At 52.0% G+C, this 21,971-nt stretch overlaps 1 protein-coding gene across 1 annotated transcript; it reads left to right on the plus strand.

Moving 5' to 3' along the window:
* Positions 1-1,499: 1,499 nt before the first annotated feature.
* Positions 1,500-21,458, plus strand: SLC6A19 (solute carrier family 6 member 19). Its single transcript, XM_084781442.1, has 12 exons — positions 1,500-1,794; positions 8,356-8,496; positions 9,661-9,798; positions 11,380-11,561; positions 11,666-11,776; positions 12,120-12,232; positions 15,012-15,140; positions 15,283-15,439; positions 16,896-17,100; positions 17,215-17,374; positions 18,994-19,156; positions 19,296-21,458. Exons 1-12 carry the CDS (start codon positions 1,593-1,595, stop codon positions 19,497-19,499), a joined length of 1,905 nt encoding a protein of 634 aa, XP_084637568.1. The 5' UTR covers positions 1,500-1,592; the 3' UTR covers positions 19,500-21,458.
* The last annotated feature ends 513 nt before the right edge of the window (positions 21,459-21,971 follow it).

Here is a 21,971-nt window from a genome sequence, read left to right on the forward strand (position 1 = left end):
CTTCCTTCATATTTCTATCTCTCCGTCTCTCTGGATCTTTTTCTATCTCTAGCTTTGTGTCACTCCCTCCCTGTTTCTTTGTCTTTCTTCTCTCCTTCACATTCTGTGGGCAAGATGTTTCAAATGCAAGCTTCATCTCCCCTCTGACCTCCGCCCTACTAGTTCCCCAGTGTGTCTGGTCAAAGGTCAGGCCCGTGAACTTGCTCCTCCCTGAGTGATGCCCCTCTTCATCTCGGCCAGGCAGGGCTATCAGTGGGAGTCAGTGGATAAAGCTGGGCTTTGGGGAATTATCATAATCTAGTGGTGTGGATGGCTGATAAAAGAAATAAGCAGAGACAGAATTTCAACGTCCTATCACAGTTACAGACGAAGAAGACAGTGATGAGGAAAAAAGATGACAGAACATCAAAAGTCCTGTGAATTCCAGGAAGGTCATATGTGGCAAGGACATGAGGTGGGGGAGGGTTGGTCAGTAGAGTCCAGGAAGGGCCCTCCTGGATAGCTGACCCTTGAGGCTGGAGCAAGGTAGGCGGGAGGGACATTTGAAAGGGAGGACTGTAAGGGGCATAGAGGCATTATCCTTTGCCCTCAGGAAGTTCAGGACAGTTCCCAGGGAAGAGGGAGTCATGAGGTAGGCAGGAGAGGCAGAGGAGAAGTGCTCAGAACAGAGGGCATGCCCCACCCAAGTCCTCCTATCCTGCAAAGCTTGCAAGAAATGCACACTATCTCTGTTTCTGCTCTTAGACACAACCCCTGGGAACTTTTCCTTGTCCATCCAGCCTCAAAGGCCAAGTAAGGCACTTTACCCCCAGCCTTTCCTGGCACCCATTGCTCATCCCTGGTGTGATGCTGGCTTCTCTGTATCTCCCATCTGGCCACTATGCCCAGGGCAGGACTTCACTGTTGTAGCTGCCTGGCATCAGCACAAGCAATCTCCTCATCCTCTGAGTGCTCCTTGGCGGAACAAATCTGGGCGTAGCCACAGGTCCTCTGAGGGGGGCACTTAGAGCACAGATCTGTGCCTGGGGAACCCAAGCCAGACTGTGGCACTTCGTGTGAGCAGCAACTAGGGAACAGATTGCTGATCTAGGGAAACTTCAGAAAAGATAGTGGGGTGGGCAAACTCCTGCTCAGTCTCCTACAGGTGAAACAGATTTCTGGGCGCTCCAATAGTCTGGGGAGAGTCAGCATCCTGCTGGCCTGCACAGGACATCAACAGACACCATCTATTTGATTTACTGGAGGTCCCGCCCTCTTTCCTGGGAAGAGGGTCTTTCACTGTCCCCCTCCACACCCAACACTGGCCTATGTCTGGGTTTACACAGGGGGAGAGGTGTCCAGGCCTCCAGCAGGACCTCCTGTCAGTGAATGGAGGGGGCGGCTTAGCTGGTTGGGCTGGGTGCCTCTGCAGATAAGGCATTAACAGTGCTGCAGGACGCACCCTGCAGATCTGCTGACGCCTCCTTTCGGCCCAGGTGCTTGGGGTGAGGTGCCAAAGGTTCTCTATAAAGAGCTGGGGCTCTTGGACACCACCACTTGCCCTTTGGCTGCTGAACTTGCTTGTGTGTGCCAGGAGGAACCCAGCGACCACCATGGTGAGGCTCGTGCTGCCCAACCCTGGCCTAGAGGACCGGATTCCATCTCTGGATCAATTAGAAGTCATTGAAAAGGAAGAGGCCAGCTCCCGGCCCAAATGGGACAACAAAACCCAGTACATGCTCACCTGTGTGGGCTTCTGTGTGGGACTGGGCAACGTGTGGCGCTTCCCTTACCTATGCCAGAGCCATGGAGGAGGTAGGAGCTGGGACCTGGGTCGGGGATTGCATGAGGTATGGGTTGAGGGCAAAGCAGGAGTCCTAGAGTAAACAACATGGACCAAGGTCACTGGATGGGCATTCCCCAGGATTCAGCACCGGAGAGGGTCACAGATGGGGAAGAAGAGCTAGAGCAATGGTCTCAGGTTGTTGGTGAAGGACATGAGCCCTGCCCTTGCCCGTGTGAATGGGTGGTTTGTGCTGGGACTGCAGAACAATCTCCCCCCTGGAGACGGGGCTGATATAGCTAGTTCCCTACGCTGTCACCGCTCCCTGAGGGCAGAACACTCACCTGGGCACACTTTGCCGGTGGGCACTGTATGTCCTTATTGGAAGAGGAAAAGCTGGGTTTCTAAGCATGATCCTCAGAGGACAGAGCCTGTTTTGCTGGACTCCTTGCTGGCACTGAACTAGCATGGACAGAGAGGAGGGGCCGCACTCAGTGACTCTCAAGCCTCGGCTTGTGTGGCAACCCTTAAGAGAATCTTGGCTTCCCCGGTGAGGCCCCATGTCTCCTTAGCTGCACCCACCCCCTTCAGAGAGCCCCAGGCTCTGGACCCTTGTTGCACTGAAGGTGGTTCACAGCACACTTCCAGGTGGCTCAGGAGGGCACAGATGGGGCACAGAGGTCACAGGCATAGCTTCCCCACTGGCTCCCATATCACTTCTGCTAGCTGATACTACAGCTTTTCTTATCCCTAGCCCCACAAGGGCTGCTGTACCAGGAAATGCATACACACATGCACACACATGCGCGTGTGCACGCACACACGCACGCACACACATACACTCTCTCACACATGTACACATTCACACATACTCGCACACACACTCATACACACATACACACACTCACATATTCACACACTCATACACACACACACACACACACACACACACACACACACACACACACCATCACAAACAGCCTTGGGGGAGCTTCTGCCTCTGCCTCCTCACCTTGAGCCAAGGCTCTGCCTTCCTAATGTGGTGCTGTCAGTGGAGGTCTGGGCAGGCCTGGCTGCTGTAGAAACTGGCTCTGCTGGGCCTGGGGTGTGCCACAGGTGGGGCTGTATGGGTTCCAGACACTCTCCTCTTGCACGGGAGTCTCTGACTCAGGAGCTTTCTTCACTTCCAGTTCGTTCAGTCACCCACTGGCACCGTGATGAGAAGTTGTCACAGCAAAGCTGAAGTGGCCACTGTGTTGCTGTGTAGGTGTGTAGGTTGGCTGCTTATGACTCTGCCATTACCTTTCACTCAGACCAGGCTCGACAGCAAATGAAAGAGCTGTCAGTCCCAGGGTTAGCTGCCCAGGTGACCTCACCCAGGTCCCAGGTGATCTCAACAGAACGGGCAGAAGGCTTTCCAACCTCTTGTTCTCAGATCCCCTCTACTTTCTGAGGACCACATCTGGATGTAGATGCTCCCACAACAAACAGAGCATGGCCTTCCTCCCACTTCCACCCAGGTAGGGCACTCTCAGGCTCTCCTGCACTGTCCTGAGGTGGAGGAGCTCTGCAGGGACGTGGAGGTAGGAGGCAGGGCGCCGATGTGTCAGGTCACTCCTGTGCCTAGGAGAGAAGGGTTGGTCCTGAGTCTGTCCCACAAGAAAATTTCGGGATTTCCACAAGAAAGCCGTGTCTAAGGTTCAGGTTTCAGTGGGAACTTGATAGGGATTCCTAGCACCTGACATCATTGCTTCTTTGAGCCAACAATGGACTGGGACCTGTGGGGTGTGGCACTGCCCCTGTAGGATAGATTAGGGCATCAGCCTCACGTGCTGGCTTTCTCCACCAGGGTCCAGAGTCTTAGCCCCTGTGTAATTGTGGGTGAGAAGTCCTTAAGAACAGGAAGCCAACCCTCAGGTCAGGATGACCATCTCTGGGTCCGGCTCTCCTGAGTCCATCTCGCCCAAAACAAACTTCCCTTCCTTCTGAGTGATTGTCTGGTACATGGGGGAGGCGGTTAAAGGCCAGAGTGACCCAAAGACACGTGGCTCCTCCAGACGTTCTTCCCCCTTTATCTGGGCTATCCTCTGAAGTCAAGGCTCAGAACAGTGTGTCCGAAGGACCAAGGTTATGGGCAGAGCCCTCGCTGCCCTCTCCCTCCTGTCTTCCTAGGGTTGGCACAGAAGTCTTCCTGATCTACAGACCACTATACCACACACCTACAGGGTCCCCCATGGGCTTTTGGGGTCAGGGAGGGACAACAGACAATGGCAGAAATTGGTAGAAAAGGGAACAAGGGAGCTGGGTGGTGTCCTGGGGATCCAGTGCTCTTAGACTGTCTGTATACCCTGATATCCTGTCTCCTGATAGCTCCTGGGTTTGTCAGCTACACAAACCCCAGTGCAGCATGGGTCAGTGAAGCTGAGCAGACATGACAACCAGGCAGCCCGGATTCCTCTGCAGCTTTATTCTTGGGAACTTAGGCTGCCTGCCAACATTTTTATAGCTGGTCACCAACTTCCATAGAGAACCTGGTGAGATGGCCTTGCTCTGGGCCCTCTCCCGAGGACTGTGTACTTAGAGGTAGTATAGACACAGAGCAGTCCAGGTTCTTCCTCCTAGATCATCCTGCCCTAATGTTCTCACATGATGGGGGGATATTGAGGGTGGCTCCAACACTGAGCCTACTTGGGGGATGCACTTGGCAAACCCAGGGAGTATGTCACTGGGCCGGTGACAAGAGGAAGAATGTGTTAGCCTTGTCAGAAGGGCCCTAATCCTACTCTTTTGCACATGGAAGTTACCATATCTACCCAGGACACTCAAGAGCCTGGGTGGGTGGAGCATGCTCACAAAAGGCATCCTTAGACATGACTTCCCTTATAGGAAGTCTTAGGACACTGGGGAACCCACTTCTCCTGCTCTGTGTCCAGGCAGCAACAGCACTGTGGTGAAGGTGAGTGCCACGGGTGCTGGCCCGGTTCCTTCCTTCCTTCCTTCAAGGACCACGTTGGTGCCCACAGAATGTTCCCAGCCTTTTCCATGTATCCTTTATATAGTGAGTCCACCACCCTCTGCTCTAGACCTGGTGACCTTGTTTGTGTACAAGCACTAGCAAGTGTGTGCAACACCCTCCGCCCCCAGATGGATAGAGAGAATAGGGTTGATGTCACTCAGCCTGAAGCCCTTGGCTCCTCCACTCATTTCCCTTCTCCTCAGCCCTGACCTCTACTTTCCCACCCATGAATCAAAGACAGAAAAGGTCGTACTTAAGCTGCATATTCGTTTCCCTTGAGCGTCACTTTGCCATGGTCTGTGCTGGTGCTTTTCTCTGTGTAAACAGCAAATGCTGAGGACTGCGGGCAGCATGAAAGGCCTTATCTCTGGGGGACCTTTGGACATTAGTCCTTGGCACTCCATCCTTGAACTCCAGCTCTGCCCCTGGCCAGTACCTATACCCTGTCCACTGTCCCCTACATCGTGTGGAGAGCTGGTACAACAGTTCAAAGATGAAGACCCTGTTCAGGGCTGGGACTCTGTCACCTTCCACAGAAGGTCAGGTCTTGTACCAAGTTTGCTGCTGTGAGCTGGGAACACCATATTGGCACCACGCCAGGCACCTCAAGATGGCCAGCAGCTGGCCCGCCCCCACATGCTTGACTCCCCTGCATAAGGCACAGGGAAGACAAGTGCTGGCCTACTTTGGGCCCAGGGACCCAAGGGCCTTTAGAGAAAGGAGAGCATCTCTCTCTATTCCTGTAGACCCTCTTTGTCTTTTCTTGTTGCCTGTCTATAACTCCCTTTGTCTTTCGGTTTCTCCTTGTCTCTTATCTCTGTGTGTCTCTCTGCCTCTCATCTCTATCCCGCTTTGTGTCTTTCTGTCTTTCCTTGTCTATCTGTTACAGTCTCTTCATTTCTATCCCTTCTCATCTCCCTAAACCTTGTCCCTCTCCGCCTCTCTCCTTGACTTTCTAGGATTCTGTCTCTTCCTGTTTCCGTCAGGTAGGATAATGGCGCCCTGGCCCGGAAGAGATGTGGCTGCAGACTGAGTAGCGCTCTTCAGCTGACTGTCAGGATGTCTTGGTGTTCTTCTGTTATCGGCCCAGTGGCCTTGCCAGAGACACCTGGGCATGAAGGGCTGTGTATGTATGGGACCATGGTGGGTCCACAGCTTTTGGTTCTGGGCCATCCCCAAGGGACTGCCACGAGTCCTTACAGGACAGAGTCCCAGGTCAGTGACTAGAGGCTTTTACGTGTTGAAGGGAGTCCAGGCCTTGGACTGGGCCTGCACACTCCTAATTCCAGGTTGCTCTCGAGTCTACGCTCTTAGGCCGTGGCTTCAGCTTGAGCCTTGTCCTCCCCAAGCCTCACTGAGACCTCCAACAGAAACAGTAGATAAGGTGGCAGCCCTCGGCCGGCCGCAGTTCTCTGCCTATGTTTTCCTAAGAAGACAGGATGTGGTGGTGTTGGGAGTAAACACCTGTGAAAATTCTCCTATGCTTTGTGATCTCCCCAAAGCTCCTGCATCTCCTTCCTGTCAGCAGCAGCCTGGCGCTGGCCTTCCTACAAGGCACCTGTGGAGAGGAAACCTGGGCTTCCTGGCAGCACTACTTCTTCCCATAAGGCAGCAGATGTCTATCCTTACTTTAAAATAGTCCTCAAGTACTTAACCTTTTTTGGGGGGTTTGTTTTTTGTTTTTTTTCGAGACAGAGTTTCTCTGTGTAGCCTTGGCTGTCCTGGACTCACTTTGTAGACCAGGCTGGCCTCGAACTCACAACGATCCGCCTGCCTCTGCCTCCCGAGTACTGGGATTAAAGGCGTGCGCCACCATGCCTAGCATTAAGTGCACTCTTAAGGTTGAACAGTCTCAACACTGTCCACTGCTAGAATTCTCATCTTTCCCAACTGAAACTGGCCTCATTATCACCACCCTACGTTGCTTCTTGCCCCTGAGACCTCCATTCTATGCGTTCTGTGGCTAGATTGTATCCAGGACCTGTGCAGTAGATCATTTGGTCTTTTGGTGGCTGGCTCTTACTTAACTCAACAAGTTCTCCACCTTCCTCTGTGTTGAAATCCCACTGTATGGATGGGTCACAGTGTGTTCATCCACTCAGCCACTGAATGATGCTGCTGTGAACATGGTGTCAAACACCTCAAGGTGCTGCTTTCAGTTCTCTTGGGAACATGGAATTGCTGGGTAACGTGGTGGTCCTGTGTCTCATTTTCCCCAGACGTGACCCTACTGCTTTCCATGGTGGTTGCTTTCTCGCCAACAGCATTGAGCACTTTAGTCTCCACCTCTGCCTGAGCTTATTGGTTTTTTTCTGCCTTTGTAGCTATCCTCATGGTGTGACGTGGCACCTCAAAATTCGGGCTTGAAATGTCCTCATAGTCAGTGGTGTGAACACCTTTTCATGTGTCTTCTCTGAGTCAGCGTCTTTTGGTGGCTTGTGGCCATCATTAAGTTGGATTTTGTTTGAGTTTGTCCTTTAAATATTCTGAGAATGTTAATACCTCACCAGACTTGCAGTTTGCAAATATTTTCTTCTTGTCCACAGGTTGTCTTCTGAAATCTGTTAATAGTGGTGTTTACTTTCTTTTTCTTTTTCTTTTCTTTTTTTTTTTTTTTAGGAGAGTACTATGTGCATTCCTGGTGCCCACAGAGGTCAGAAGAAAGTGTCAGAACTCCTGTAACTGGAGTTATAGATGGTTGTGAGCCACCATGTGGGCGCCAGAAATGGAAGAAACTTGGTGGAAGAGCAGCACGTGCTTAGCATCCTTTAAGCCATCTCTCTAGCCCATTGTTATTTGTCATACACCATTTCAACTTCTTTCTTTACTATAGCTCTTATAGAAATATAATTAATATACAAGACACTATTGAAGATTGCTTTTTTTTTAAGCACAGGAGAAACACACTTCCTAATATTAGAGTTTGTTAGGTCTATAGTACAAAGAGGCTTGCACAGATGAGGGTAATGTGGCCAGTTATTTAAGACTGTTATTGTACTTATTACACTTTGAAGTAAAGAAGACATACCAGCAAATGGGACTGCTCCAAGCCAAAGGATGCTTGCTTCCTCTCCAACTTGCCCAGCATCACCTGTAAAGAGGTTCCTTTTCATGCTGGTGCCTGACAGCAGATTTAGCATTAATTGACCAAGCAGTGGCACACTGTCCCCATAGCAGCTAATCTTGGAGGTTGTGATTCTGTCCCTCTGTCTATAAGGCTCTAGTCAGTGAGAGGCCTGGAGCTGACTCATCTGCAGCCAGTAAGCTCCTGTGGGTCTCGATGTTACTGTCAGTGAGCATGGTGGTGGTGTCACATGCTTTGTTTAATGGCAGTGTTGTTCAAGCCAGCAGGGAGTGTTAACACACATGATGATGGAGACTCTCTACCTGCTAAGAGACCCTTCCAGGCCAAGAAGTTTGCTGTGGCTCCACTCATGTTGCTTACAACTGCACATCAGCTCTGTTCAAGCACCACAGGGCTGTTGGTGGCATCTAACCATTAGAGCGAGGTTTGGAAGTGCCTGTCCCCAGGTGGTGTCCTGCACTGTAATGCCATGTCTTGTTTCTTCCCATCCAGGGGCCTTCATGATCCCATTCCTCATCCTTCTGGTGCTCGAGGGCATCCCCTTGCTACACCTGGAGTTTGCCATCGGCCAGCGGCTACGCAAGGGCAGCGTGGGCGTGTGGAGCTCCATTCACCCGGCTCTGAAGGGTGTAGGTGTGTGTCAAATGCTCCCGGCTGGCCTGGGGCTTTATAGTCTAGTTCCTCCTTAGCCTTTCCAATCAGTTCCAGGCTCATGTTCTCCCGGAGACCCTCAGGGACCTTTCACTAGAATCCATGGGAGTGTGGGTTGCAGCGTCTAGGCCAGGCTGCTTATGCTCATCAGGGAAGAGACAGGCCGGCAGAGGTCGCCTGAGTCTGCAAAGCCCAGGGCACAGGGAGATCTAGATGCTGGGGAGAGAGCTTTTAACCCCACTTCCTAGAGCAAAAACCTCCAGGGCCAGAAGGGGGAGCTGCCTGTCTGCTCTGTCCACTCCTACACATTCAGCAAGGACACCCAGCACTGTCCCCAGCCCAGAGATGGTCACTCATTTACGAACTCTGGCTTGGAGATGGTCCCACCTCCAACCTAACTAAGAGGACACGGCTCACTGAGAGCTGAGAATGCAGGTAAGTGGTGTGGGTTCTCCAGCCAGGGAAGAGAAGGGCAGGGTCCACGGACAGAGAGTTCAGATGTGTTTATCTTACAAGCCCAATGCTGGACAGCCCAAAGCCCACACAGTGGTCTCTCCCTCATGTGAAGCCCTTCCTGCCCTTGTCACCCCACCCCCTGCCTCTCTGCCTGTTACACTTTCCCTCCTCCTCCTCTTCCTCTTCCTCCTCCTCCTCCTCTCTTTCTCTCTTTCGTTTCACACACATCTGGCTTTTAGTTTAACAGTCAAAAAAGCATGTTCATGAAACTCCTTACAGGTCAACCTGTTGTCCCCTCCCTGCTTCTTGGCAGAGATTTTTCCCGAGTCTACCCACCTGTCTTTGGCTTGGAACTTACCGAATAGGTCTCCCTGAGGCAGAGCCACCCCCACCGAAGTTGTCAAAAGGCTCTTTGCAGGGGCTCTTGTGACCACTTGCCTGGATAAATCTTCTAGGGCCATAAGTGGAGCAAGTGACGGTGTAGAGTGTGGAGACCTTGATCTCACTCTGAGAGGACCAGGTGATTCTGCAAGTGGTATCCATTTCTAGGTGTGGCAGGCTGGAAAGCAGGCCCCTCCCATTCTCCCATTGTCTTACAGTCTCCCTGGGAAGGGACAGCATTGATGGTACCCATGCACTCACTTGCTAGAGGTACCAGTACGTCTTCCACAGTGACGTCCCTCCCCACAGGCATTGCCTCAATGTTCGTGTCCTTCATGGTGGGCCTGTACTACAACACCATCATCGCCTGGGTCATGTGGTATTTCTTCAACTCCTTTCAGGAACCCCTGCCGTGGAGTGAGTGTCCACTCAACGAGAACCGGACAGGTGAGCCCTTGGCCCTGGAAGGTGGAATGCACATGCCATTCACCCTCTCTGCCCGTCTGACATGAGGAGAAGAAATGGTTGCTGGGATCTTCCTAGACAGATGGTCATAATTTGTGACCAGATACCTTCTCATTTTCTAAAATTTGGATGATGAGGCCTAGCAAAAAGCTAGAGCATCTTTAAGGCAGTAGAACATTTAAAAACTTCTGTTGTAAGGGCTAGGGAGACAGCATAGTCAGTCTAAACTGTTCACGATAAAGGCATAAGGACCTGAGTCCAATCCCCACCACCCCCATAAAAAGCCAAGCAAGCGTCACCTCTAAACAGTGAGCTGAGAAAGCAGAGGCAGGAGGATCCGAAGGCATTGCTGGCCATCCAGCCTAGTCCAGTTAGTGAGGCCAGGTCCCAGTGAGAAACCCTGCTTCGAAAAAGAAGATGGCTAGCTCCTGAGAAATGACGCTCAAAAAAATTGATCTCTGGCCTCCGCACATGCGCGTATACACACATGAACACATTCTTCATGTACACACACACACACACACACACACACACACACACACACACACACACACACACACATCAATTACAGTAATAGCTGAGAGGCTGAGGCAAAAAGCTGGCCACAGTTTGAGGCCAGCCTGGTCTACGCTGTGAGATCCAGGCCAGTACGGGCTGCAGCATCACATTCTCTCACAACAAATAGGAGTCCACAGCCCAAGAAGAAAGCCTTAAGCATGATGATTTCCTATGTCCTACTGGCCACATGGCTGAGACCATCAGGAGAGGACCATTCGAAGTGTGTAGGTGACTCCAAGTCACCAACCAGCACTGCTGATAGGCACTACAGGGTATAGATCATTGGTAGGCGACTTTCTGCTTCGCTCCTCTGTGCTCCTTGGGTCTCTGCACAAAGACACCACTCTGCCACAAGTGTCCTTTGTCACCCTTACCTTCTCAGGGCCCTCTCCTATGGAGACAGAGAGGCACAGGTCTTAGTCCAGGACCTGTGTTTGGTAACCACTGTCCTGACTACCACAGGGTAGCTCTGAGGGCTTCACACGAACATTCAGGAACCATCAAGATGGGCCCCTTTTGGTGGAAGGAGAAGTCATCCCTGTTTTTTTTCTGGTAGAAGAGCCCAAGTTGGTTCTTTGAGGAAGAAGTACCCGTGGTAGTGGGTAACGTGGAGCTAGGCTGTAATGAACATAGCCATAGCCACAGAATCCCAAAGACCATGAACTGCTGCTTTAGTGGTAACGGGGAGTTTCTTCCAGGAGTCAGGGAGGAGCTGACCAGTGTCTCTTAGCAGACCTCATGCAGATGAGGACTTCTGTGCACACAGGTGTGTGCATGCACCTGCATCAGAGTGCGTGCTGTGTGGATACAGATGGGCGCCTGTGTTCTCAAGTGCCCATGTGTGCGTGCAAGGCTATGTGCACAAGTGTATCCCTTGAACGCCTCAGACCCCAGCTAGGTTCCTGCCACTTAATGTTCCTTCCATGTTGCCACTTCTCCTGGACTGTTTCTCTTGTCCCCACCTTTGACCCGCACCTTGATGTGCGTGCTCATCTGCTTCTGCAGGCTCTGTGGAAGAGTGTGCCAAGAGCTCTTCTGTGGACTATTTCTGGTACCGAGAGACTCTCAACATCTCCACTTCCATCAGTGACTCGGGCTCCATTCAGTGGTGGATCCTGCTCTGCCTGACGTGTGCCTGGAGTGTGCTGTATGTGTGCATTATCCGTGGCATCGAGACCACTGGAAAGGTGAGGTACACCACTGAGCATGTTGCCCCCCTGAATTAACCCTTTTCCTTGTCTGACCTCTGCACCCATCCCACACTGTGTCCCCCCCACTGTGCTCCTCACAGGCCGTGTACATCACCTCCACCCTGCCCTATGTTGTGCTGACCATCTTCCTCATCCGTGGCTTGACTCTGAAGGGTGCCACCAACGGCATTGTCTTCCTCTTCACACCCAATGTGAGTCTCTGACATCTACCACCTAACTACCCTAGGGCTTCAGATCCCATGGAAGAAGTCCATGGTGGGTTCTCTCTTGGCCTCAGAAGTAGGTTATTTCTATATGGTGATGGCCAACTGTCTGATGGCCGGGCCAGTGTGTGGCTGGCTGAAAAGGGCCTGGCAAGGAGCCATCCCATTCCTATTCATGGGGCTTATGTATCCTGGATGGGGCCTGTTGGGTGGCTTGACTTTTGTTCCTCTGTGTAGAATGGCATCTGCCGCCGGGGAGGGAGCTGGCTTCCTCCTTAGTGGAGGGGGAGCCCTGCTTCCTGTAGTTACAGCCGAGTCCCTGAAATGACAGATCACGGAGCTGGCCAATCCCAACACGTGGCTGGACGCAGGCGCTCAGGTCTTCTACTCCTTCTCACTGGCCTTTGGGGGACTCATCTCCTTCTCCAGCTACAACTCTGTGCAGTGAGTATAGAGTTGGAGGGACGACCCCCAGGGATAGGGGCGGTGGGACCCTCAGGAGCTCCTGCCACATCACGTGGAAGGAAAAGAAGGAAGGTGTTTCCGGAAAGCACAGTGCCCAGCAACCAGTGTTGGCCAGTGTGACTCAGCAGCTGCCCTCTGACTGGTCCTGTCTAAGCACAGAACAGAGCTGGCAGGAAAAGCAGGTACCGGCTTTAGGAGGATCTCCCCTTGCTGGGTCTCTTGATCTTCCCTGCTGCTTGGTCTCATATGCTCCCTTCTCCGCTCAGAACTCCGGGCCTCAGGTATGTTGGTGCCCCCAAAACATTCCCTTGAGTCAGGTCAGATCCTGAAGGCTGTGACCCTGTCAGCTTTAGACACGCATCTCTTCCCGATACCTTCTGGAAAGGTGCTAAGCTATGAAGAACTCCGCACCAACAGCCAGAGAGTGTGGATGGTGTTTCCTGCCTTCCGCAAAGGCTTAGGGATCACCAGCCGGGCTTGCCCACCAGTGGAGGGTCAGGGGGAAGCAGTGGCATCAGATGGTAGTTTGAAGTGATGAGCCCGAGGGAGAGCTAGGCAGGGAGTGGGTGGAGGCTCTTGGTAGAGCAAACAGAACTTCACAGATCCAGGATAGGCAAGGCCACAGAGAGATGTAAGGCAGCAGGCAAGGCTAGCGCAGAGGCAGAGCCTGACAGTAAGAGTATGTCTCTTCTGGGCGGTGTGGCCTATAATAGGTATGACTTTGGGAGAAGTCTGTTCTTGGAAGGCATGGTCTGTGTGCCTGTGGTCTGGGAGGGCAGGTCCTTCAGAGGATGTGCTGGAGGTGAGTGGAGCGGTAGGTGTTCCATGTGGACCATGGCCTTTTAGTCACTGGATGAATGGGTCTCAGGCTTCAGAAAGCCTCCTCTGGTGTCACGGAGAATGTTCTAGAAGCAACCCTGGAAGTTCCACTGCAGGAGGAGCCCAAATGGAGCTGTGGGTGCATGACACTTTTATGGCAGTTTTACTCAGACCACTTGCACTCCATGCAGCTCATCCACATTAGGCTACACGAGCCCAGCACATGAGCCCAGCGCCTGCAGTACATTCACACAGTTGTGCGGTCATCCTGTCTATTTCTCACTGGCCTGATACTTCCCTGAGGTAGAGCGTGCTGGTGCCACAGTCCTGTGTGGCTGGCTGACCATTTGCTGTGCGGTCAGCCTGAACGTGCTTACCCATGCCCTGCAGGGACTTTGGCTGTTTCCATTTTCATAGCTGCAAGTGGCTGCTGCGGTCTGGTCTACACTTGGGAGGAGCCCTGCCACTATTCCACTCTCACGCCACTGCATGACCAGCTGTCTAAGAACCCACCAGGCTGCTGTCCACAGCACCTCGCCACTACAAGCTCCTTCCAGCTGTGTGGGGGTGGGGGGCTCAGTTTCCCTTGCCAACTTGTGATTATCTGTGTTTTGGGGGTAGCCTTCCTTCCAGGTGGCATGACATGGTGCTGTTGACTGATCTGTGTACTCTGCTTTTGACCCAGAGTGAGGCAGTGCCATGACAGCAGTGTTGAGGGTTGGGGGTTGGAGCCCTGGGATCAGAAGATTAGGGTGTGTTCAAGATGTACTGAGTGTCTCCAGGTGGGACCCCCCGCCCCAGGCTCCAATCAGCATGTCAGTGTGAGGTCTAGGTCACAGAGGGCTGAGGGTGAGTAAGGGCTAAAACCTTGGGTCAGCCCCTGAGCTGTGGCCACAGCTTCCATGCTTCCCTGAGAGTCATGAACACACAGGCCCATGCTGCCTCAGTGCATACACCTTGCTCTCTCAGCTGGTCAGAAGTACACCAAGGACCTGACCCTAGCACACTCCACCCTGTGCTCTGAGTCAGCATCCGTCCTTCTGAGGGGCACAGATGCTACAAGGCCAAATGGCTAGGATGGCCCTACCTCGCTCCAAACACCGGCCAGGATGGCCAAGTCCCATCTGGAAAATTCTAGAATCTCTTTTCCTCTTTTTTACTTTAGGCAGGTAGCCCACCCCTCTCTGGGATTCTCCTAGCCCTTGGGGCTATAAACTGAATTACTTTTACAAATACTAATTTATAATTGCTCTCATAAACAGAATCATATGGCACAAATAGTTACAACTCCATATTTAGATAGGTTTGGGTTGGGAGAGATGTTTCAAGCAGTAAAGACTGTGGTTTGGAATCCTCTAGCTCATGAGGACCCCTGTACCTGGAAGTGAGAGGACAAGGTCAAGGTCAAGTGACTTTTTTTTTTTCGAGACAGGGTTTCTCTGTGTAATCTTGGCTGTCCTGGATTCACTTTGTAGACCAGGCTGGCCTCGAACTTGCAGAGATCCTCCTGCCTCTGCCTCTGCCTCCCTGCGTGCTGGGATTAAAGGCGTGCGCCACCATGCCCGGCTCAAGTGACCCTTTTGTGAGGCTGACTGCCTGAGGTCCAAGGTGGGATTTGATTTAGGAACCTCCAACTCTTGATACCTGGGCTTTCAGAGGTCTTGACCATAGCTGTGATCCATGTGGGTAGGAGGACAGCAGCTTGATTCAGGGTCAGGACACAAACTTCTGGTCACTTTGAGTGCTCTGGGTTCCCCTACATCACCTTGGTCTTTCACTCACTGATGAACACTCAGGAGCCCAGTCTCAGGCCTGGACACACTGGTTCTGCTGTGTGCTGACTTTCAGCATGGGGGTGTGGGGGGTGGGGTAGGGCAGGGTATGTCCTCGTCTGTGAGTCAGCTATGTTGTCCCGCGGTGACACTGCTCTTGTCCTCAGCAATAACTGTGAGAGGGACTCTGTGATTGTGTCCATCATCAATGGCTTCACATCTGTGTACGCAGCCACTGTGGTCTACTCCATCATTGGCTTCCGAGCCACCGAGCGCTTTGATGACTGTGTCAGCAAGTGAGTTGCCACCCTAGCACTTTGGGCTGTGTTCAGGGGGGGCGTGCACACAGACCCCACCCTTCTTTGCCCAACCCTTGCCAGTTGAGCCTTTGGGTAACTCCCACCTAGGATGCACAGCAGCCCTTTTTCTCACCTCCAGGAACATCCTGACCCTCATCAATGGGTTTGACCTGCCTGAGGGCAATGTGACCTCAGAGAACTTTGAGGCCTTCCAGCAGTGGTGCAACGCCACGGATCCTGTGGCCTACGCGCAGCTGGAGTTCCAGACCTGTAACATTAACACCTTCCTTTCTGAGGTAGGTGGGGTGATCTCCATGCCATCAAAGTCTCATGTGTGCGCTAGGGAGGATATTCTCTTTTGGTCTTTGTGAGTCACATACTGGGGCTTGGCACCAGTAGTGGCAGAAGTTAAAAATCCGCCAGGAGGAAGAAGCCACGGTTTCACCCATCTCCTGACTTGACTCCTCCAGCCTCTCAAAGCAATTATACAAACACCCCCTGCTCCTCCCTTCAACCCCTCTCACGCTTTCCCTAACACCTCAGATTCATGGGCTCTTTTTCTTTGATTGTTGCTGCCATATACACACATACATGCATAGCTGTATTAACACAACCTGCTGGGTCCATGTACTGTGGCCTGTGTGTATATTACCTCAGAGTTGATCACTTGGTATTGGATAACCAACTAGGGGGCTTATCTTTGGGGAATTCTGATTCTCCTGCTCTCAGCATTCCTTAGTTGCCTCTAGTTATTTGTTTAGGGGTGCCTGGTCCTTCCCTTTTCCCCTTAGTGAGATTTAGAGGCTCCTACCTCATTAGCATGTCTATTGGTGTTATTCTTTTTTTGTTGTTGTTTTGTTTTTCGGGGCAGGATTTCTCTGTGTAACAGCTCTGGCTGTCCTGGAACTCACTCTGTAGATGAAGCTGGCCTCGAACTCACAGAGATCCACCTGCTTCTGCCTCCCAAGTGCTGGGATTAAAGGCGTGCGCCACCACCGCCCAGCTTATTGGTGTTACTCTTGTTCAGGTCTTGTTTAGGCGGGTGTTGTCATAAAAGACGATATCATGGCTGTTTCTCTGATGCTGGGCCTCTTAACAGTCTTTCTTCCCTCCTCTTTCCTAATGTTCCCTGGACCTTGGGTACAGAGTTGCATTGTAGATGCATCCACTGGGCATAGACACCCTAAGGTCAGTTGCTCTCTACATTTAGCTGATGTAGAGAGACATCTCTTTGATGAGGGGTGAAGGCTACACTTACCCGTGGGTATCAGGACAGGTATTTGGTATGGAGTTAGGAATTATGCTGGCTTAGTAAGGCAGCACAGGTTCTTCTTTTAGGTCTGTGACCTCACTGTTCCAGGGAGTTGGCCCGGTCCCGTGCCGGGCGTGATTTCCCTCCTTTTGAGTGGGCTTTAAGCTCAGTTAAACAGCTGTTGGTTAGTGCTAAGATATGGATGCCACTGTTGAACCTTTAAGGATCATTGTTGTGGTCCACGGCTACGGAGGACTATTGTCTGCTTCCCTCCCTTGGCAGCTTGCTCAATACCTTTGGTGCTGCGAAAGCTGGTCCTTGGGGGAGGTGGCTTCCGGCTGGATTTCTCGGAGTCCTGTGTCCAAAGTGCATGGTGCCTTCAGCAATAGGGATTTAACCTTCAACCTCTGAGGAAGAAATCCAGGGCCACAGGAATAGCTGACCCAAGAGGGAGGGAGGAGAGGGACAGAAAGCTCAGATGACCTTGTGCATTGGTACAGGGTGTGGAGGGCACGGGCCTGGCCTTCATCGTCTTCACTGAAGCCATCACGAAGATGCCAGTGTCCCCACTGTGGTCGGTGCTCTTCTTTATCATGCTGTTCTGCCTGGGCCTCTCGTCCATGTTTGGGAACATGGAGGGTGTGGTTGTACCCCTTCAGGACCTCAATATCACCCCTAAGAAGTGGCCCAAAGAACTGTTGACAGGTATGTATGAAGCCTACCACCCCGGGGAGACTCGCTGGTGCTCCTAGTGGCCATGGTGGGTACAGCCCTGGCTTGAGCAGCCTTGTAGCCACTGTGCTCCCTGTCTGGCCACAGGCCTCATCTGCTTGGGGACATATCTCATCGCCTTCATATTCACACTGAACTCGGGCCAGTACTGGCTCTCCCTCCTGGACAGCTATGCTGGCTCCATCCCTCTGTTAATCATCGCCTTTTGTGAGATGTTCGCCGTCGTCTACGTGTACGGAGTGGACAGGTAGGAGGAGAAGCTCTGTGGCAACAGGACCATCTTTAGCAGAATCCTTGTAAGCTGAGGCAGCCAGGTGGGGGATAAGGGAAGGTAGGCAAGCCACGGGATGACGTCGTCACTATTGTGCAAGTGACTATGATATCCTTCACAGGAGTGGGCTGGCGGTGGCTTAGTCCTGGCACTTGGTCTGAGAGGTGGAGAGAGGCCAGAGGGTGAAGCGTTAGCCTTGCTGATGTGGTGCCACCTTTCTTATTAGAATCGATCTAAACAGCCCCTGTTGTGTATCCAAAGGGCAGGAATTTGCAGGGGTACTCGAGACTGACACACACTAACTTTGGGTGCCCGAGAAAGAAAATACAAATAAAAATGCAGACGCATCTGACTGCACAACTTGAAAAAAATATATGATCTAACTCTAAACATGACCTTCAGTTTGGGGCCCCAAAAGCAGCACTGGGGCTAGGAAAAAGGTAGAGAGAGGGTGGGAAGTGAGGAGGGGGAGGGGAGGCATGCAAAATGGAGCTCAGTGCTCTTAATTCACTCGGGCTCTATATCAGGGGTACTTCTGGAGTTGGGCATAGGCCCTTCTTGGGGGGAGGGGGCCTCAGCAGCTCTCTAGAACTCAAGCACAGAAAGGCACAGAGGGCCACTTCCAACTGTCAACTTCACTTGCCATCTCTAGGCATCATTGCCATTGCTTGGCAGGGATGCAGGAAGCCATGCCTTCAGGAGAAGCTGCATTAGGATCATTCTAGAACGGTCTGCAGGTATCCATTAAACTTAAGCTGGTGTAGGCCCTGTTTTGGGAAAACCTATTTTAAGTCACTCAAAAATGAAAGTTCACAGGGGACATGGACAAGGTTACATCAGCATGAGTGGGGCCAGAAGGGAGCAATGTGAAAGCTGAGGAGCGCAGGGCCAACCCTGCGGCTTTTGTGGTGTTAGGAGGCATCACCAGGGAATGTACCAGCTGAAAGCTGGAGTGGCTGCAGCTAGCGTGTGCACAGCGCTCTGAGTTCCACGCTGCTGTGAGGGGCAAGGGAAAAGTGATTGCCCAAGGATGTGAAGACTGGCGACAGGTTCAATAGCCCAGTCCCTCAACGGCCCTCACGGAGACTGCATCTAAGTCCTAGTGCCTGCTGGGGCCAGTCTGTTCTGTATGTCTCACTCTGCTCACAACAAATCCCTGTATGCTGAGAGGAGTTCTGTCACAGAGCCACCTTTGAGCAGGTGAGGAGATGGTGTGTGTCACCTGACTTTAGAGTGTGCTGCTGCTCACACAGGGGCTGCCGAGGCTTGTGTGACCTGGAAGGAGGGAAGTCTGATGGCCCACTGCCCTCACTGTCACATGACAAAAAGTGAGGCTGTGAGATCTCTGACGATGAACTCATAGTACAGTTCTGTGGGGATTCCAAACCGCTTAGACGGTGGCTACTGACGGTGACAGCCTGGGACCCTCCCGAGTGCAGGCACACCTCTGCCGGCAAAGTCAGAGGCCCTTATAAAGGGAAGGAGGCTAAGCCACAACATTCCAAGATGAAAACCACCGCTCAGATATAGAAAGCTGGCCAGCCGTTGGCCTTCATGAGCTACCAGTGACACTGACCCTTGACCTCTGCTTGCAGGTTCAACAGGGACATTGAATTCATGATTGGCCACAAGCCCAACATCTTCTGGCAAGTCACGTGGAGAGTGGTCAGCCCACTGATCATGCTGGTCATCTTCCTTTTCTTTTTCGTGATTGAGGTCAACAAAAAGCTCACGTATAGCGTCTGGGACCCTTCCTACGTGAGTGCCCAGGCAGTGGCTGGGTGGAGAGGGAGGAGCCCTGGGGGGGAAAGCAGAAGCTGAGGCATGAGGGTAGGAGGGGGTGTCGGTGGGGTTTGCAGGCCTCTCTCCCATGTGTTACCTGTGGCTCTCTCCTCAGGTGGAGTTCCCCAAATCGCAGAAGCTCCAATACCCCAACTGGGTGTATGCAGTGGTGGTCATTGTGGCTGGGGTACCCTGCCTCACCATCCCCTGCTTTGCCATCTACAAGCTCATCAGAAACCGTTACCAGAAGTCTGGCGACCACCATGGGCTGGTCAGTACACCATCCACCACCTCTGTGAACGGGGACCTCAAGTACTGAATGGGCCTCACCTGGGTAAGGCAGAAGATGGCGTCTAGAGGAGGCAAGAGGCAGGGCCATCGGGGGAAGTGAGCAGTATGTGTGTAAACGTGTGAGTATATGTACATGTATTCATGTGTCACACAGATGTATACACACAAGCATTACACAAACATGTGGGGCACACAAGAGTGTTTATGTGTATATTCCAGTTTTACATGTGTATATATAGATGTGTATACACACATGTAGTACATGTGTACATAAGTGTGTGTATGTGTAAGTGTGAGTTTATGTATGCATGTTGTGCATATGTTTGTATATATACACTAGGGAGTTGCCTATATATTTATGTACACATGTAGATGCACATATGTGTTATGTGGATTTACATTTGCTCATGTGTTAATACATGTGTGCACACATATCTGTGTATATACATATCACACATGTGCATCTATAGATATATGTATACGGATATATGAACCTGCACTCACAAACTTATGTACATGTATGTATGTGTGTATCTTCACATGTGAATTTTGTGTATTATATATGTACATGCATGCACATGTGTATTTGTGTTTGTGCATTGCATACAGGTATGTGCACATGCCTAGGCTATCTTTGTACACATGGCATACATGTTTAAAACATGTTTTTACATGCTCTTGATGGAAGTGTCTACCACTCTGGCCTGGTTGCCCTCTGCTTACCCTCACCATAGAGCATGGACTACACAGGGACAGACATGGCTCAGGACCCATCTTGCCCTGGAAATTCCTGTCAAAGAGTCAAACATGAAGGTGTGGAGGCCCCAGGCTGGTCTCCTTTCCTTTGAGTGAAAGGTAGGAGACGAGGCTATGCTGCTGGCCTGGCTCCTGGGCATGTTGTCACTGCCTCCTCCTGGCTGACCCTCTGCCCCTTGCTGTGAGTGCTGGGCCAAGGCCCCTGCGTTAAAACCCTCGGCCCTTCTGCTCCTTAAGGAAGCTGGTGGGCTGGCAAGGCCGAGGAGGCTTGCCAGACGCGACTCACCCTTGCTTCCTGCATGCCTGTTTAGTCATCGCTTGCTGAACAGGCCGCTGAGCAGCCAAGCTGACTCTTCCTCCTCTGCCGAAGCAGGAGCCACGCTGTGCCTTTCTGAAGAGGGCATGAGCCCGTAAATCTTTAGCCAAATGTTGGAGAAGGAGAGTTACAGGCTAACTCAGCTGTGGCCACTGCTGTTGAGAACACTCCAAGAGTCCTGAGCACCCCAGTGACTGTGAAGCCTAGAAGTCTTCAGTCCTGTGGCTTCAGTGTCTCCAGGGAAGGCTATGGCTGCCTCCCCCCCCCCCCACAAAAAAGGCCGGTTGTTTCTGAGTTCACATCCACCCTCAGCCACAGGAACTTGGGACTTTTGGGGTTTGTTACAACAAGCTACTGCCCTCCTCTTTCCATGAAAAAGCCCAAATTTAAGTCAAGTTAGAGTTTCTGAGAATTCTCACAAACAAGGATGAGAGACTGTGGTTGGCCCTGATGCCAGTCACGTTCTTCCTACCTGATGACACCAGCCCCGCCCACCACCAGCTGCAGCTTCCGTTGTTGGACATGGAGTCCTCCTACAAGGCACCTTCCCGTACACACTGGGTCCCTGGGTCCTGTGACCTAAAGAACCATACAGAGGCAAAGGAGGGTGGTTGGCTCTGGGGCGATACGAAGGGTCTCACACTAGGAGTGTCAGTGGGTCCCACCTCTGGGCCTCAGAAGCCTCGACCCAGGTGGAAAAATACTGATTGGTGCCCATCAGTACATGCCCTGCTGTGTGCATACTGGGGATTCCTTTCTGGTCCTGTGTGGTCTGGCTGGAGGCCAACCAAATTCTCTGCTGTCTCCGGGCCATGCCTTATGTTTAGGCCTTCCATCTCTGTAAGTGTGACAGAAACCCAGGTTGGTTAATGGGTCTAAAATACATCTCTCTCAATAAAGCACTCCTATTTAATATTCTTGGATTAAGAGTCATTGCTCAGGCATAGAAGGATGATCAGGGCCCATGGAAGGCACCTGGCAGGGATGTGGATGCTGGGCTCAGCAGTCAGCCCTACCTCTCAGACAGCTCTGGATTGGGGGATTTCTCTGAAGAGGTTCCTACAGCCTTATAGAGGGGCAGTGACAGTGTCGTCTTACACACTCCTTACACCTACAGGCAGGTGACCAGCAGGTCTCTGGACTTGGAACATGGGGGCTTCATAGGAATGGGGTCAGCTGCAAAGAGAGGTGGTGAGATGGGGGAAGCAAGAGGGGAGAGAATCACAGAAACAGGCCCAGCACATGGGTGACATCAAGGGGTTGCCTCCTCTACCCAAGACCCTCCTCCATCACCTCTATTTTTTGTCTCATCTCAGCCCGTTTCTAATTTTAGCCTCATGCTCAAAATAGAATCTCCCATAAATGCATCTCCCAGAGCTGGCCTTCTGCAGCCTACACATTTGGAATTGTGGCTGCATAGCTGACAGA

This window comes from Acomys minous (assembly GCF_964271855.1).
Source record: "Acomys minous genome assembly, chromosome: 5".
Classification (NCBI taxonomy): domain Eukaryota; kingdom Metazoa; phylum Chordata; class Mammalia; order Rodentia; family Muridae; genus Acomys; species Acomys minous.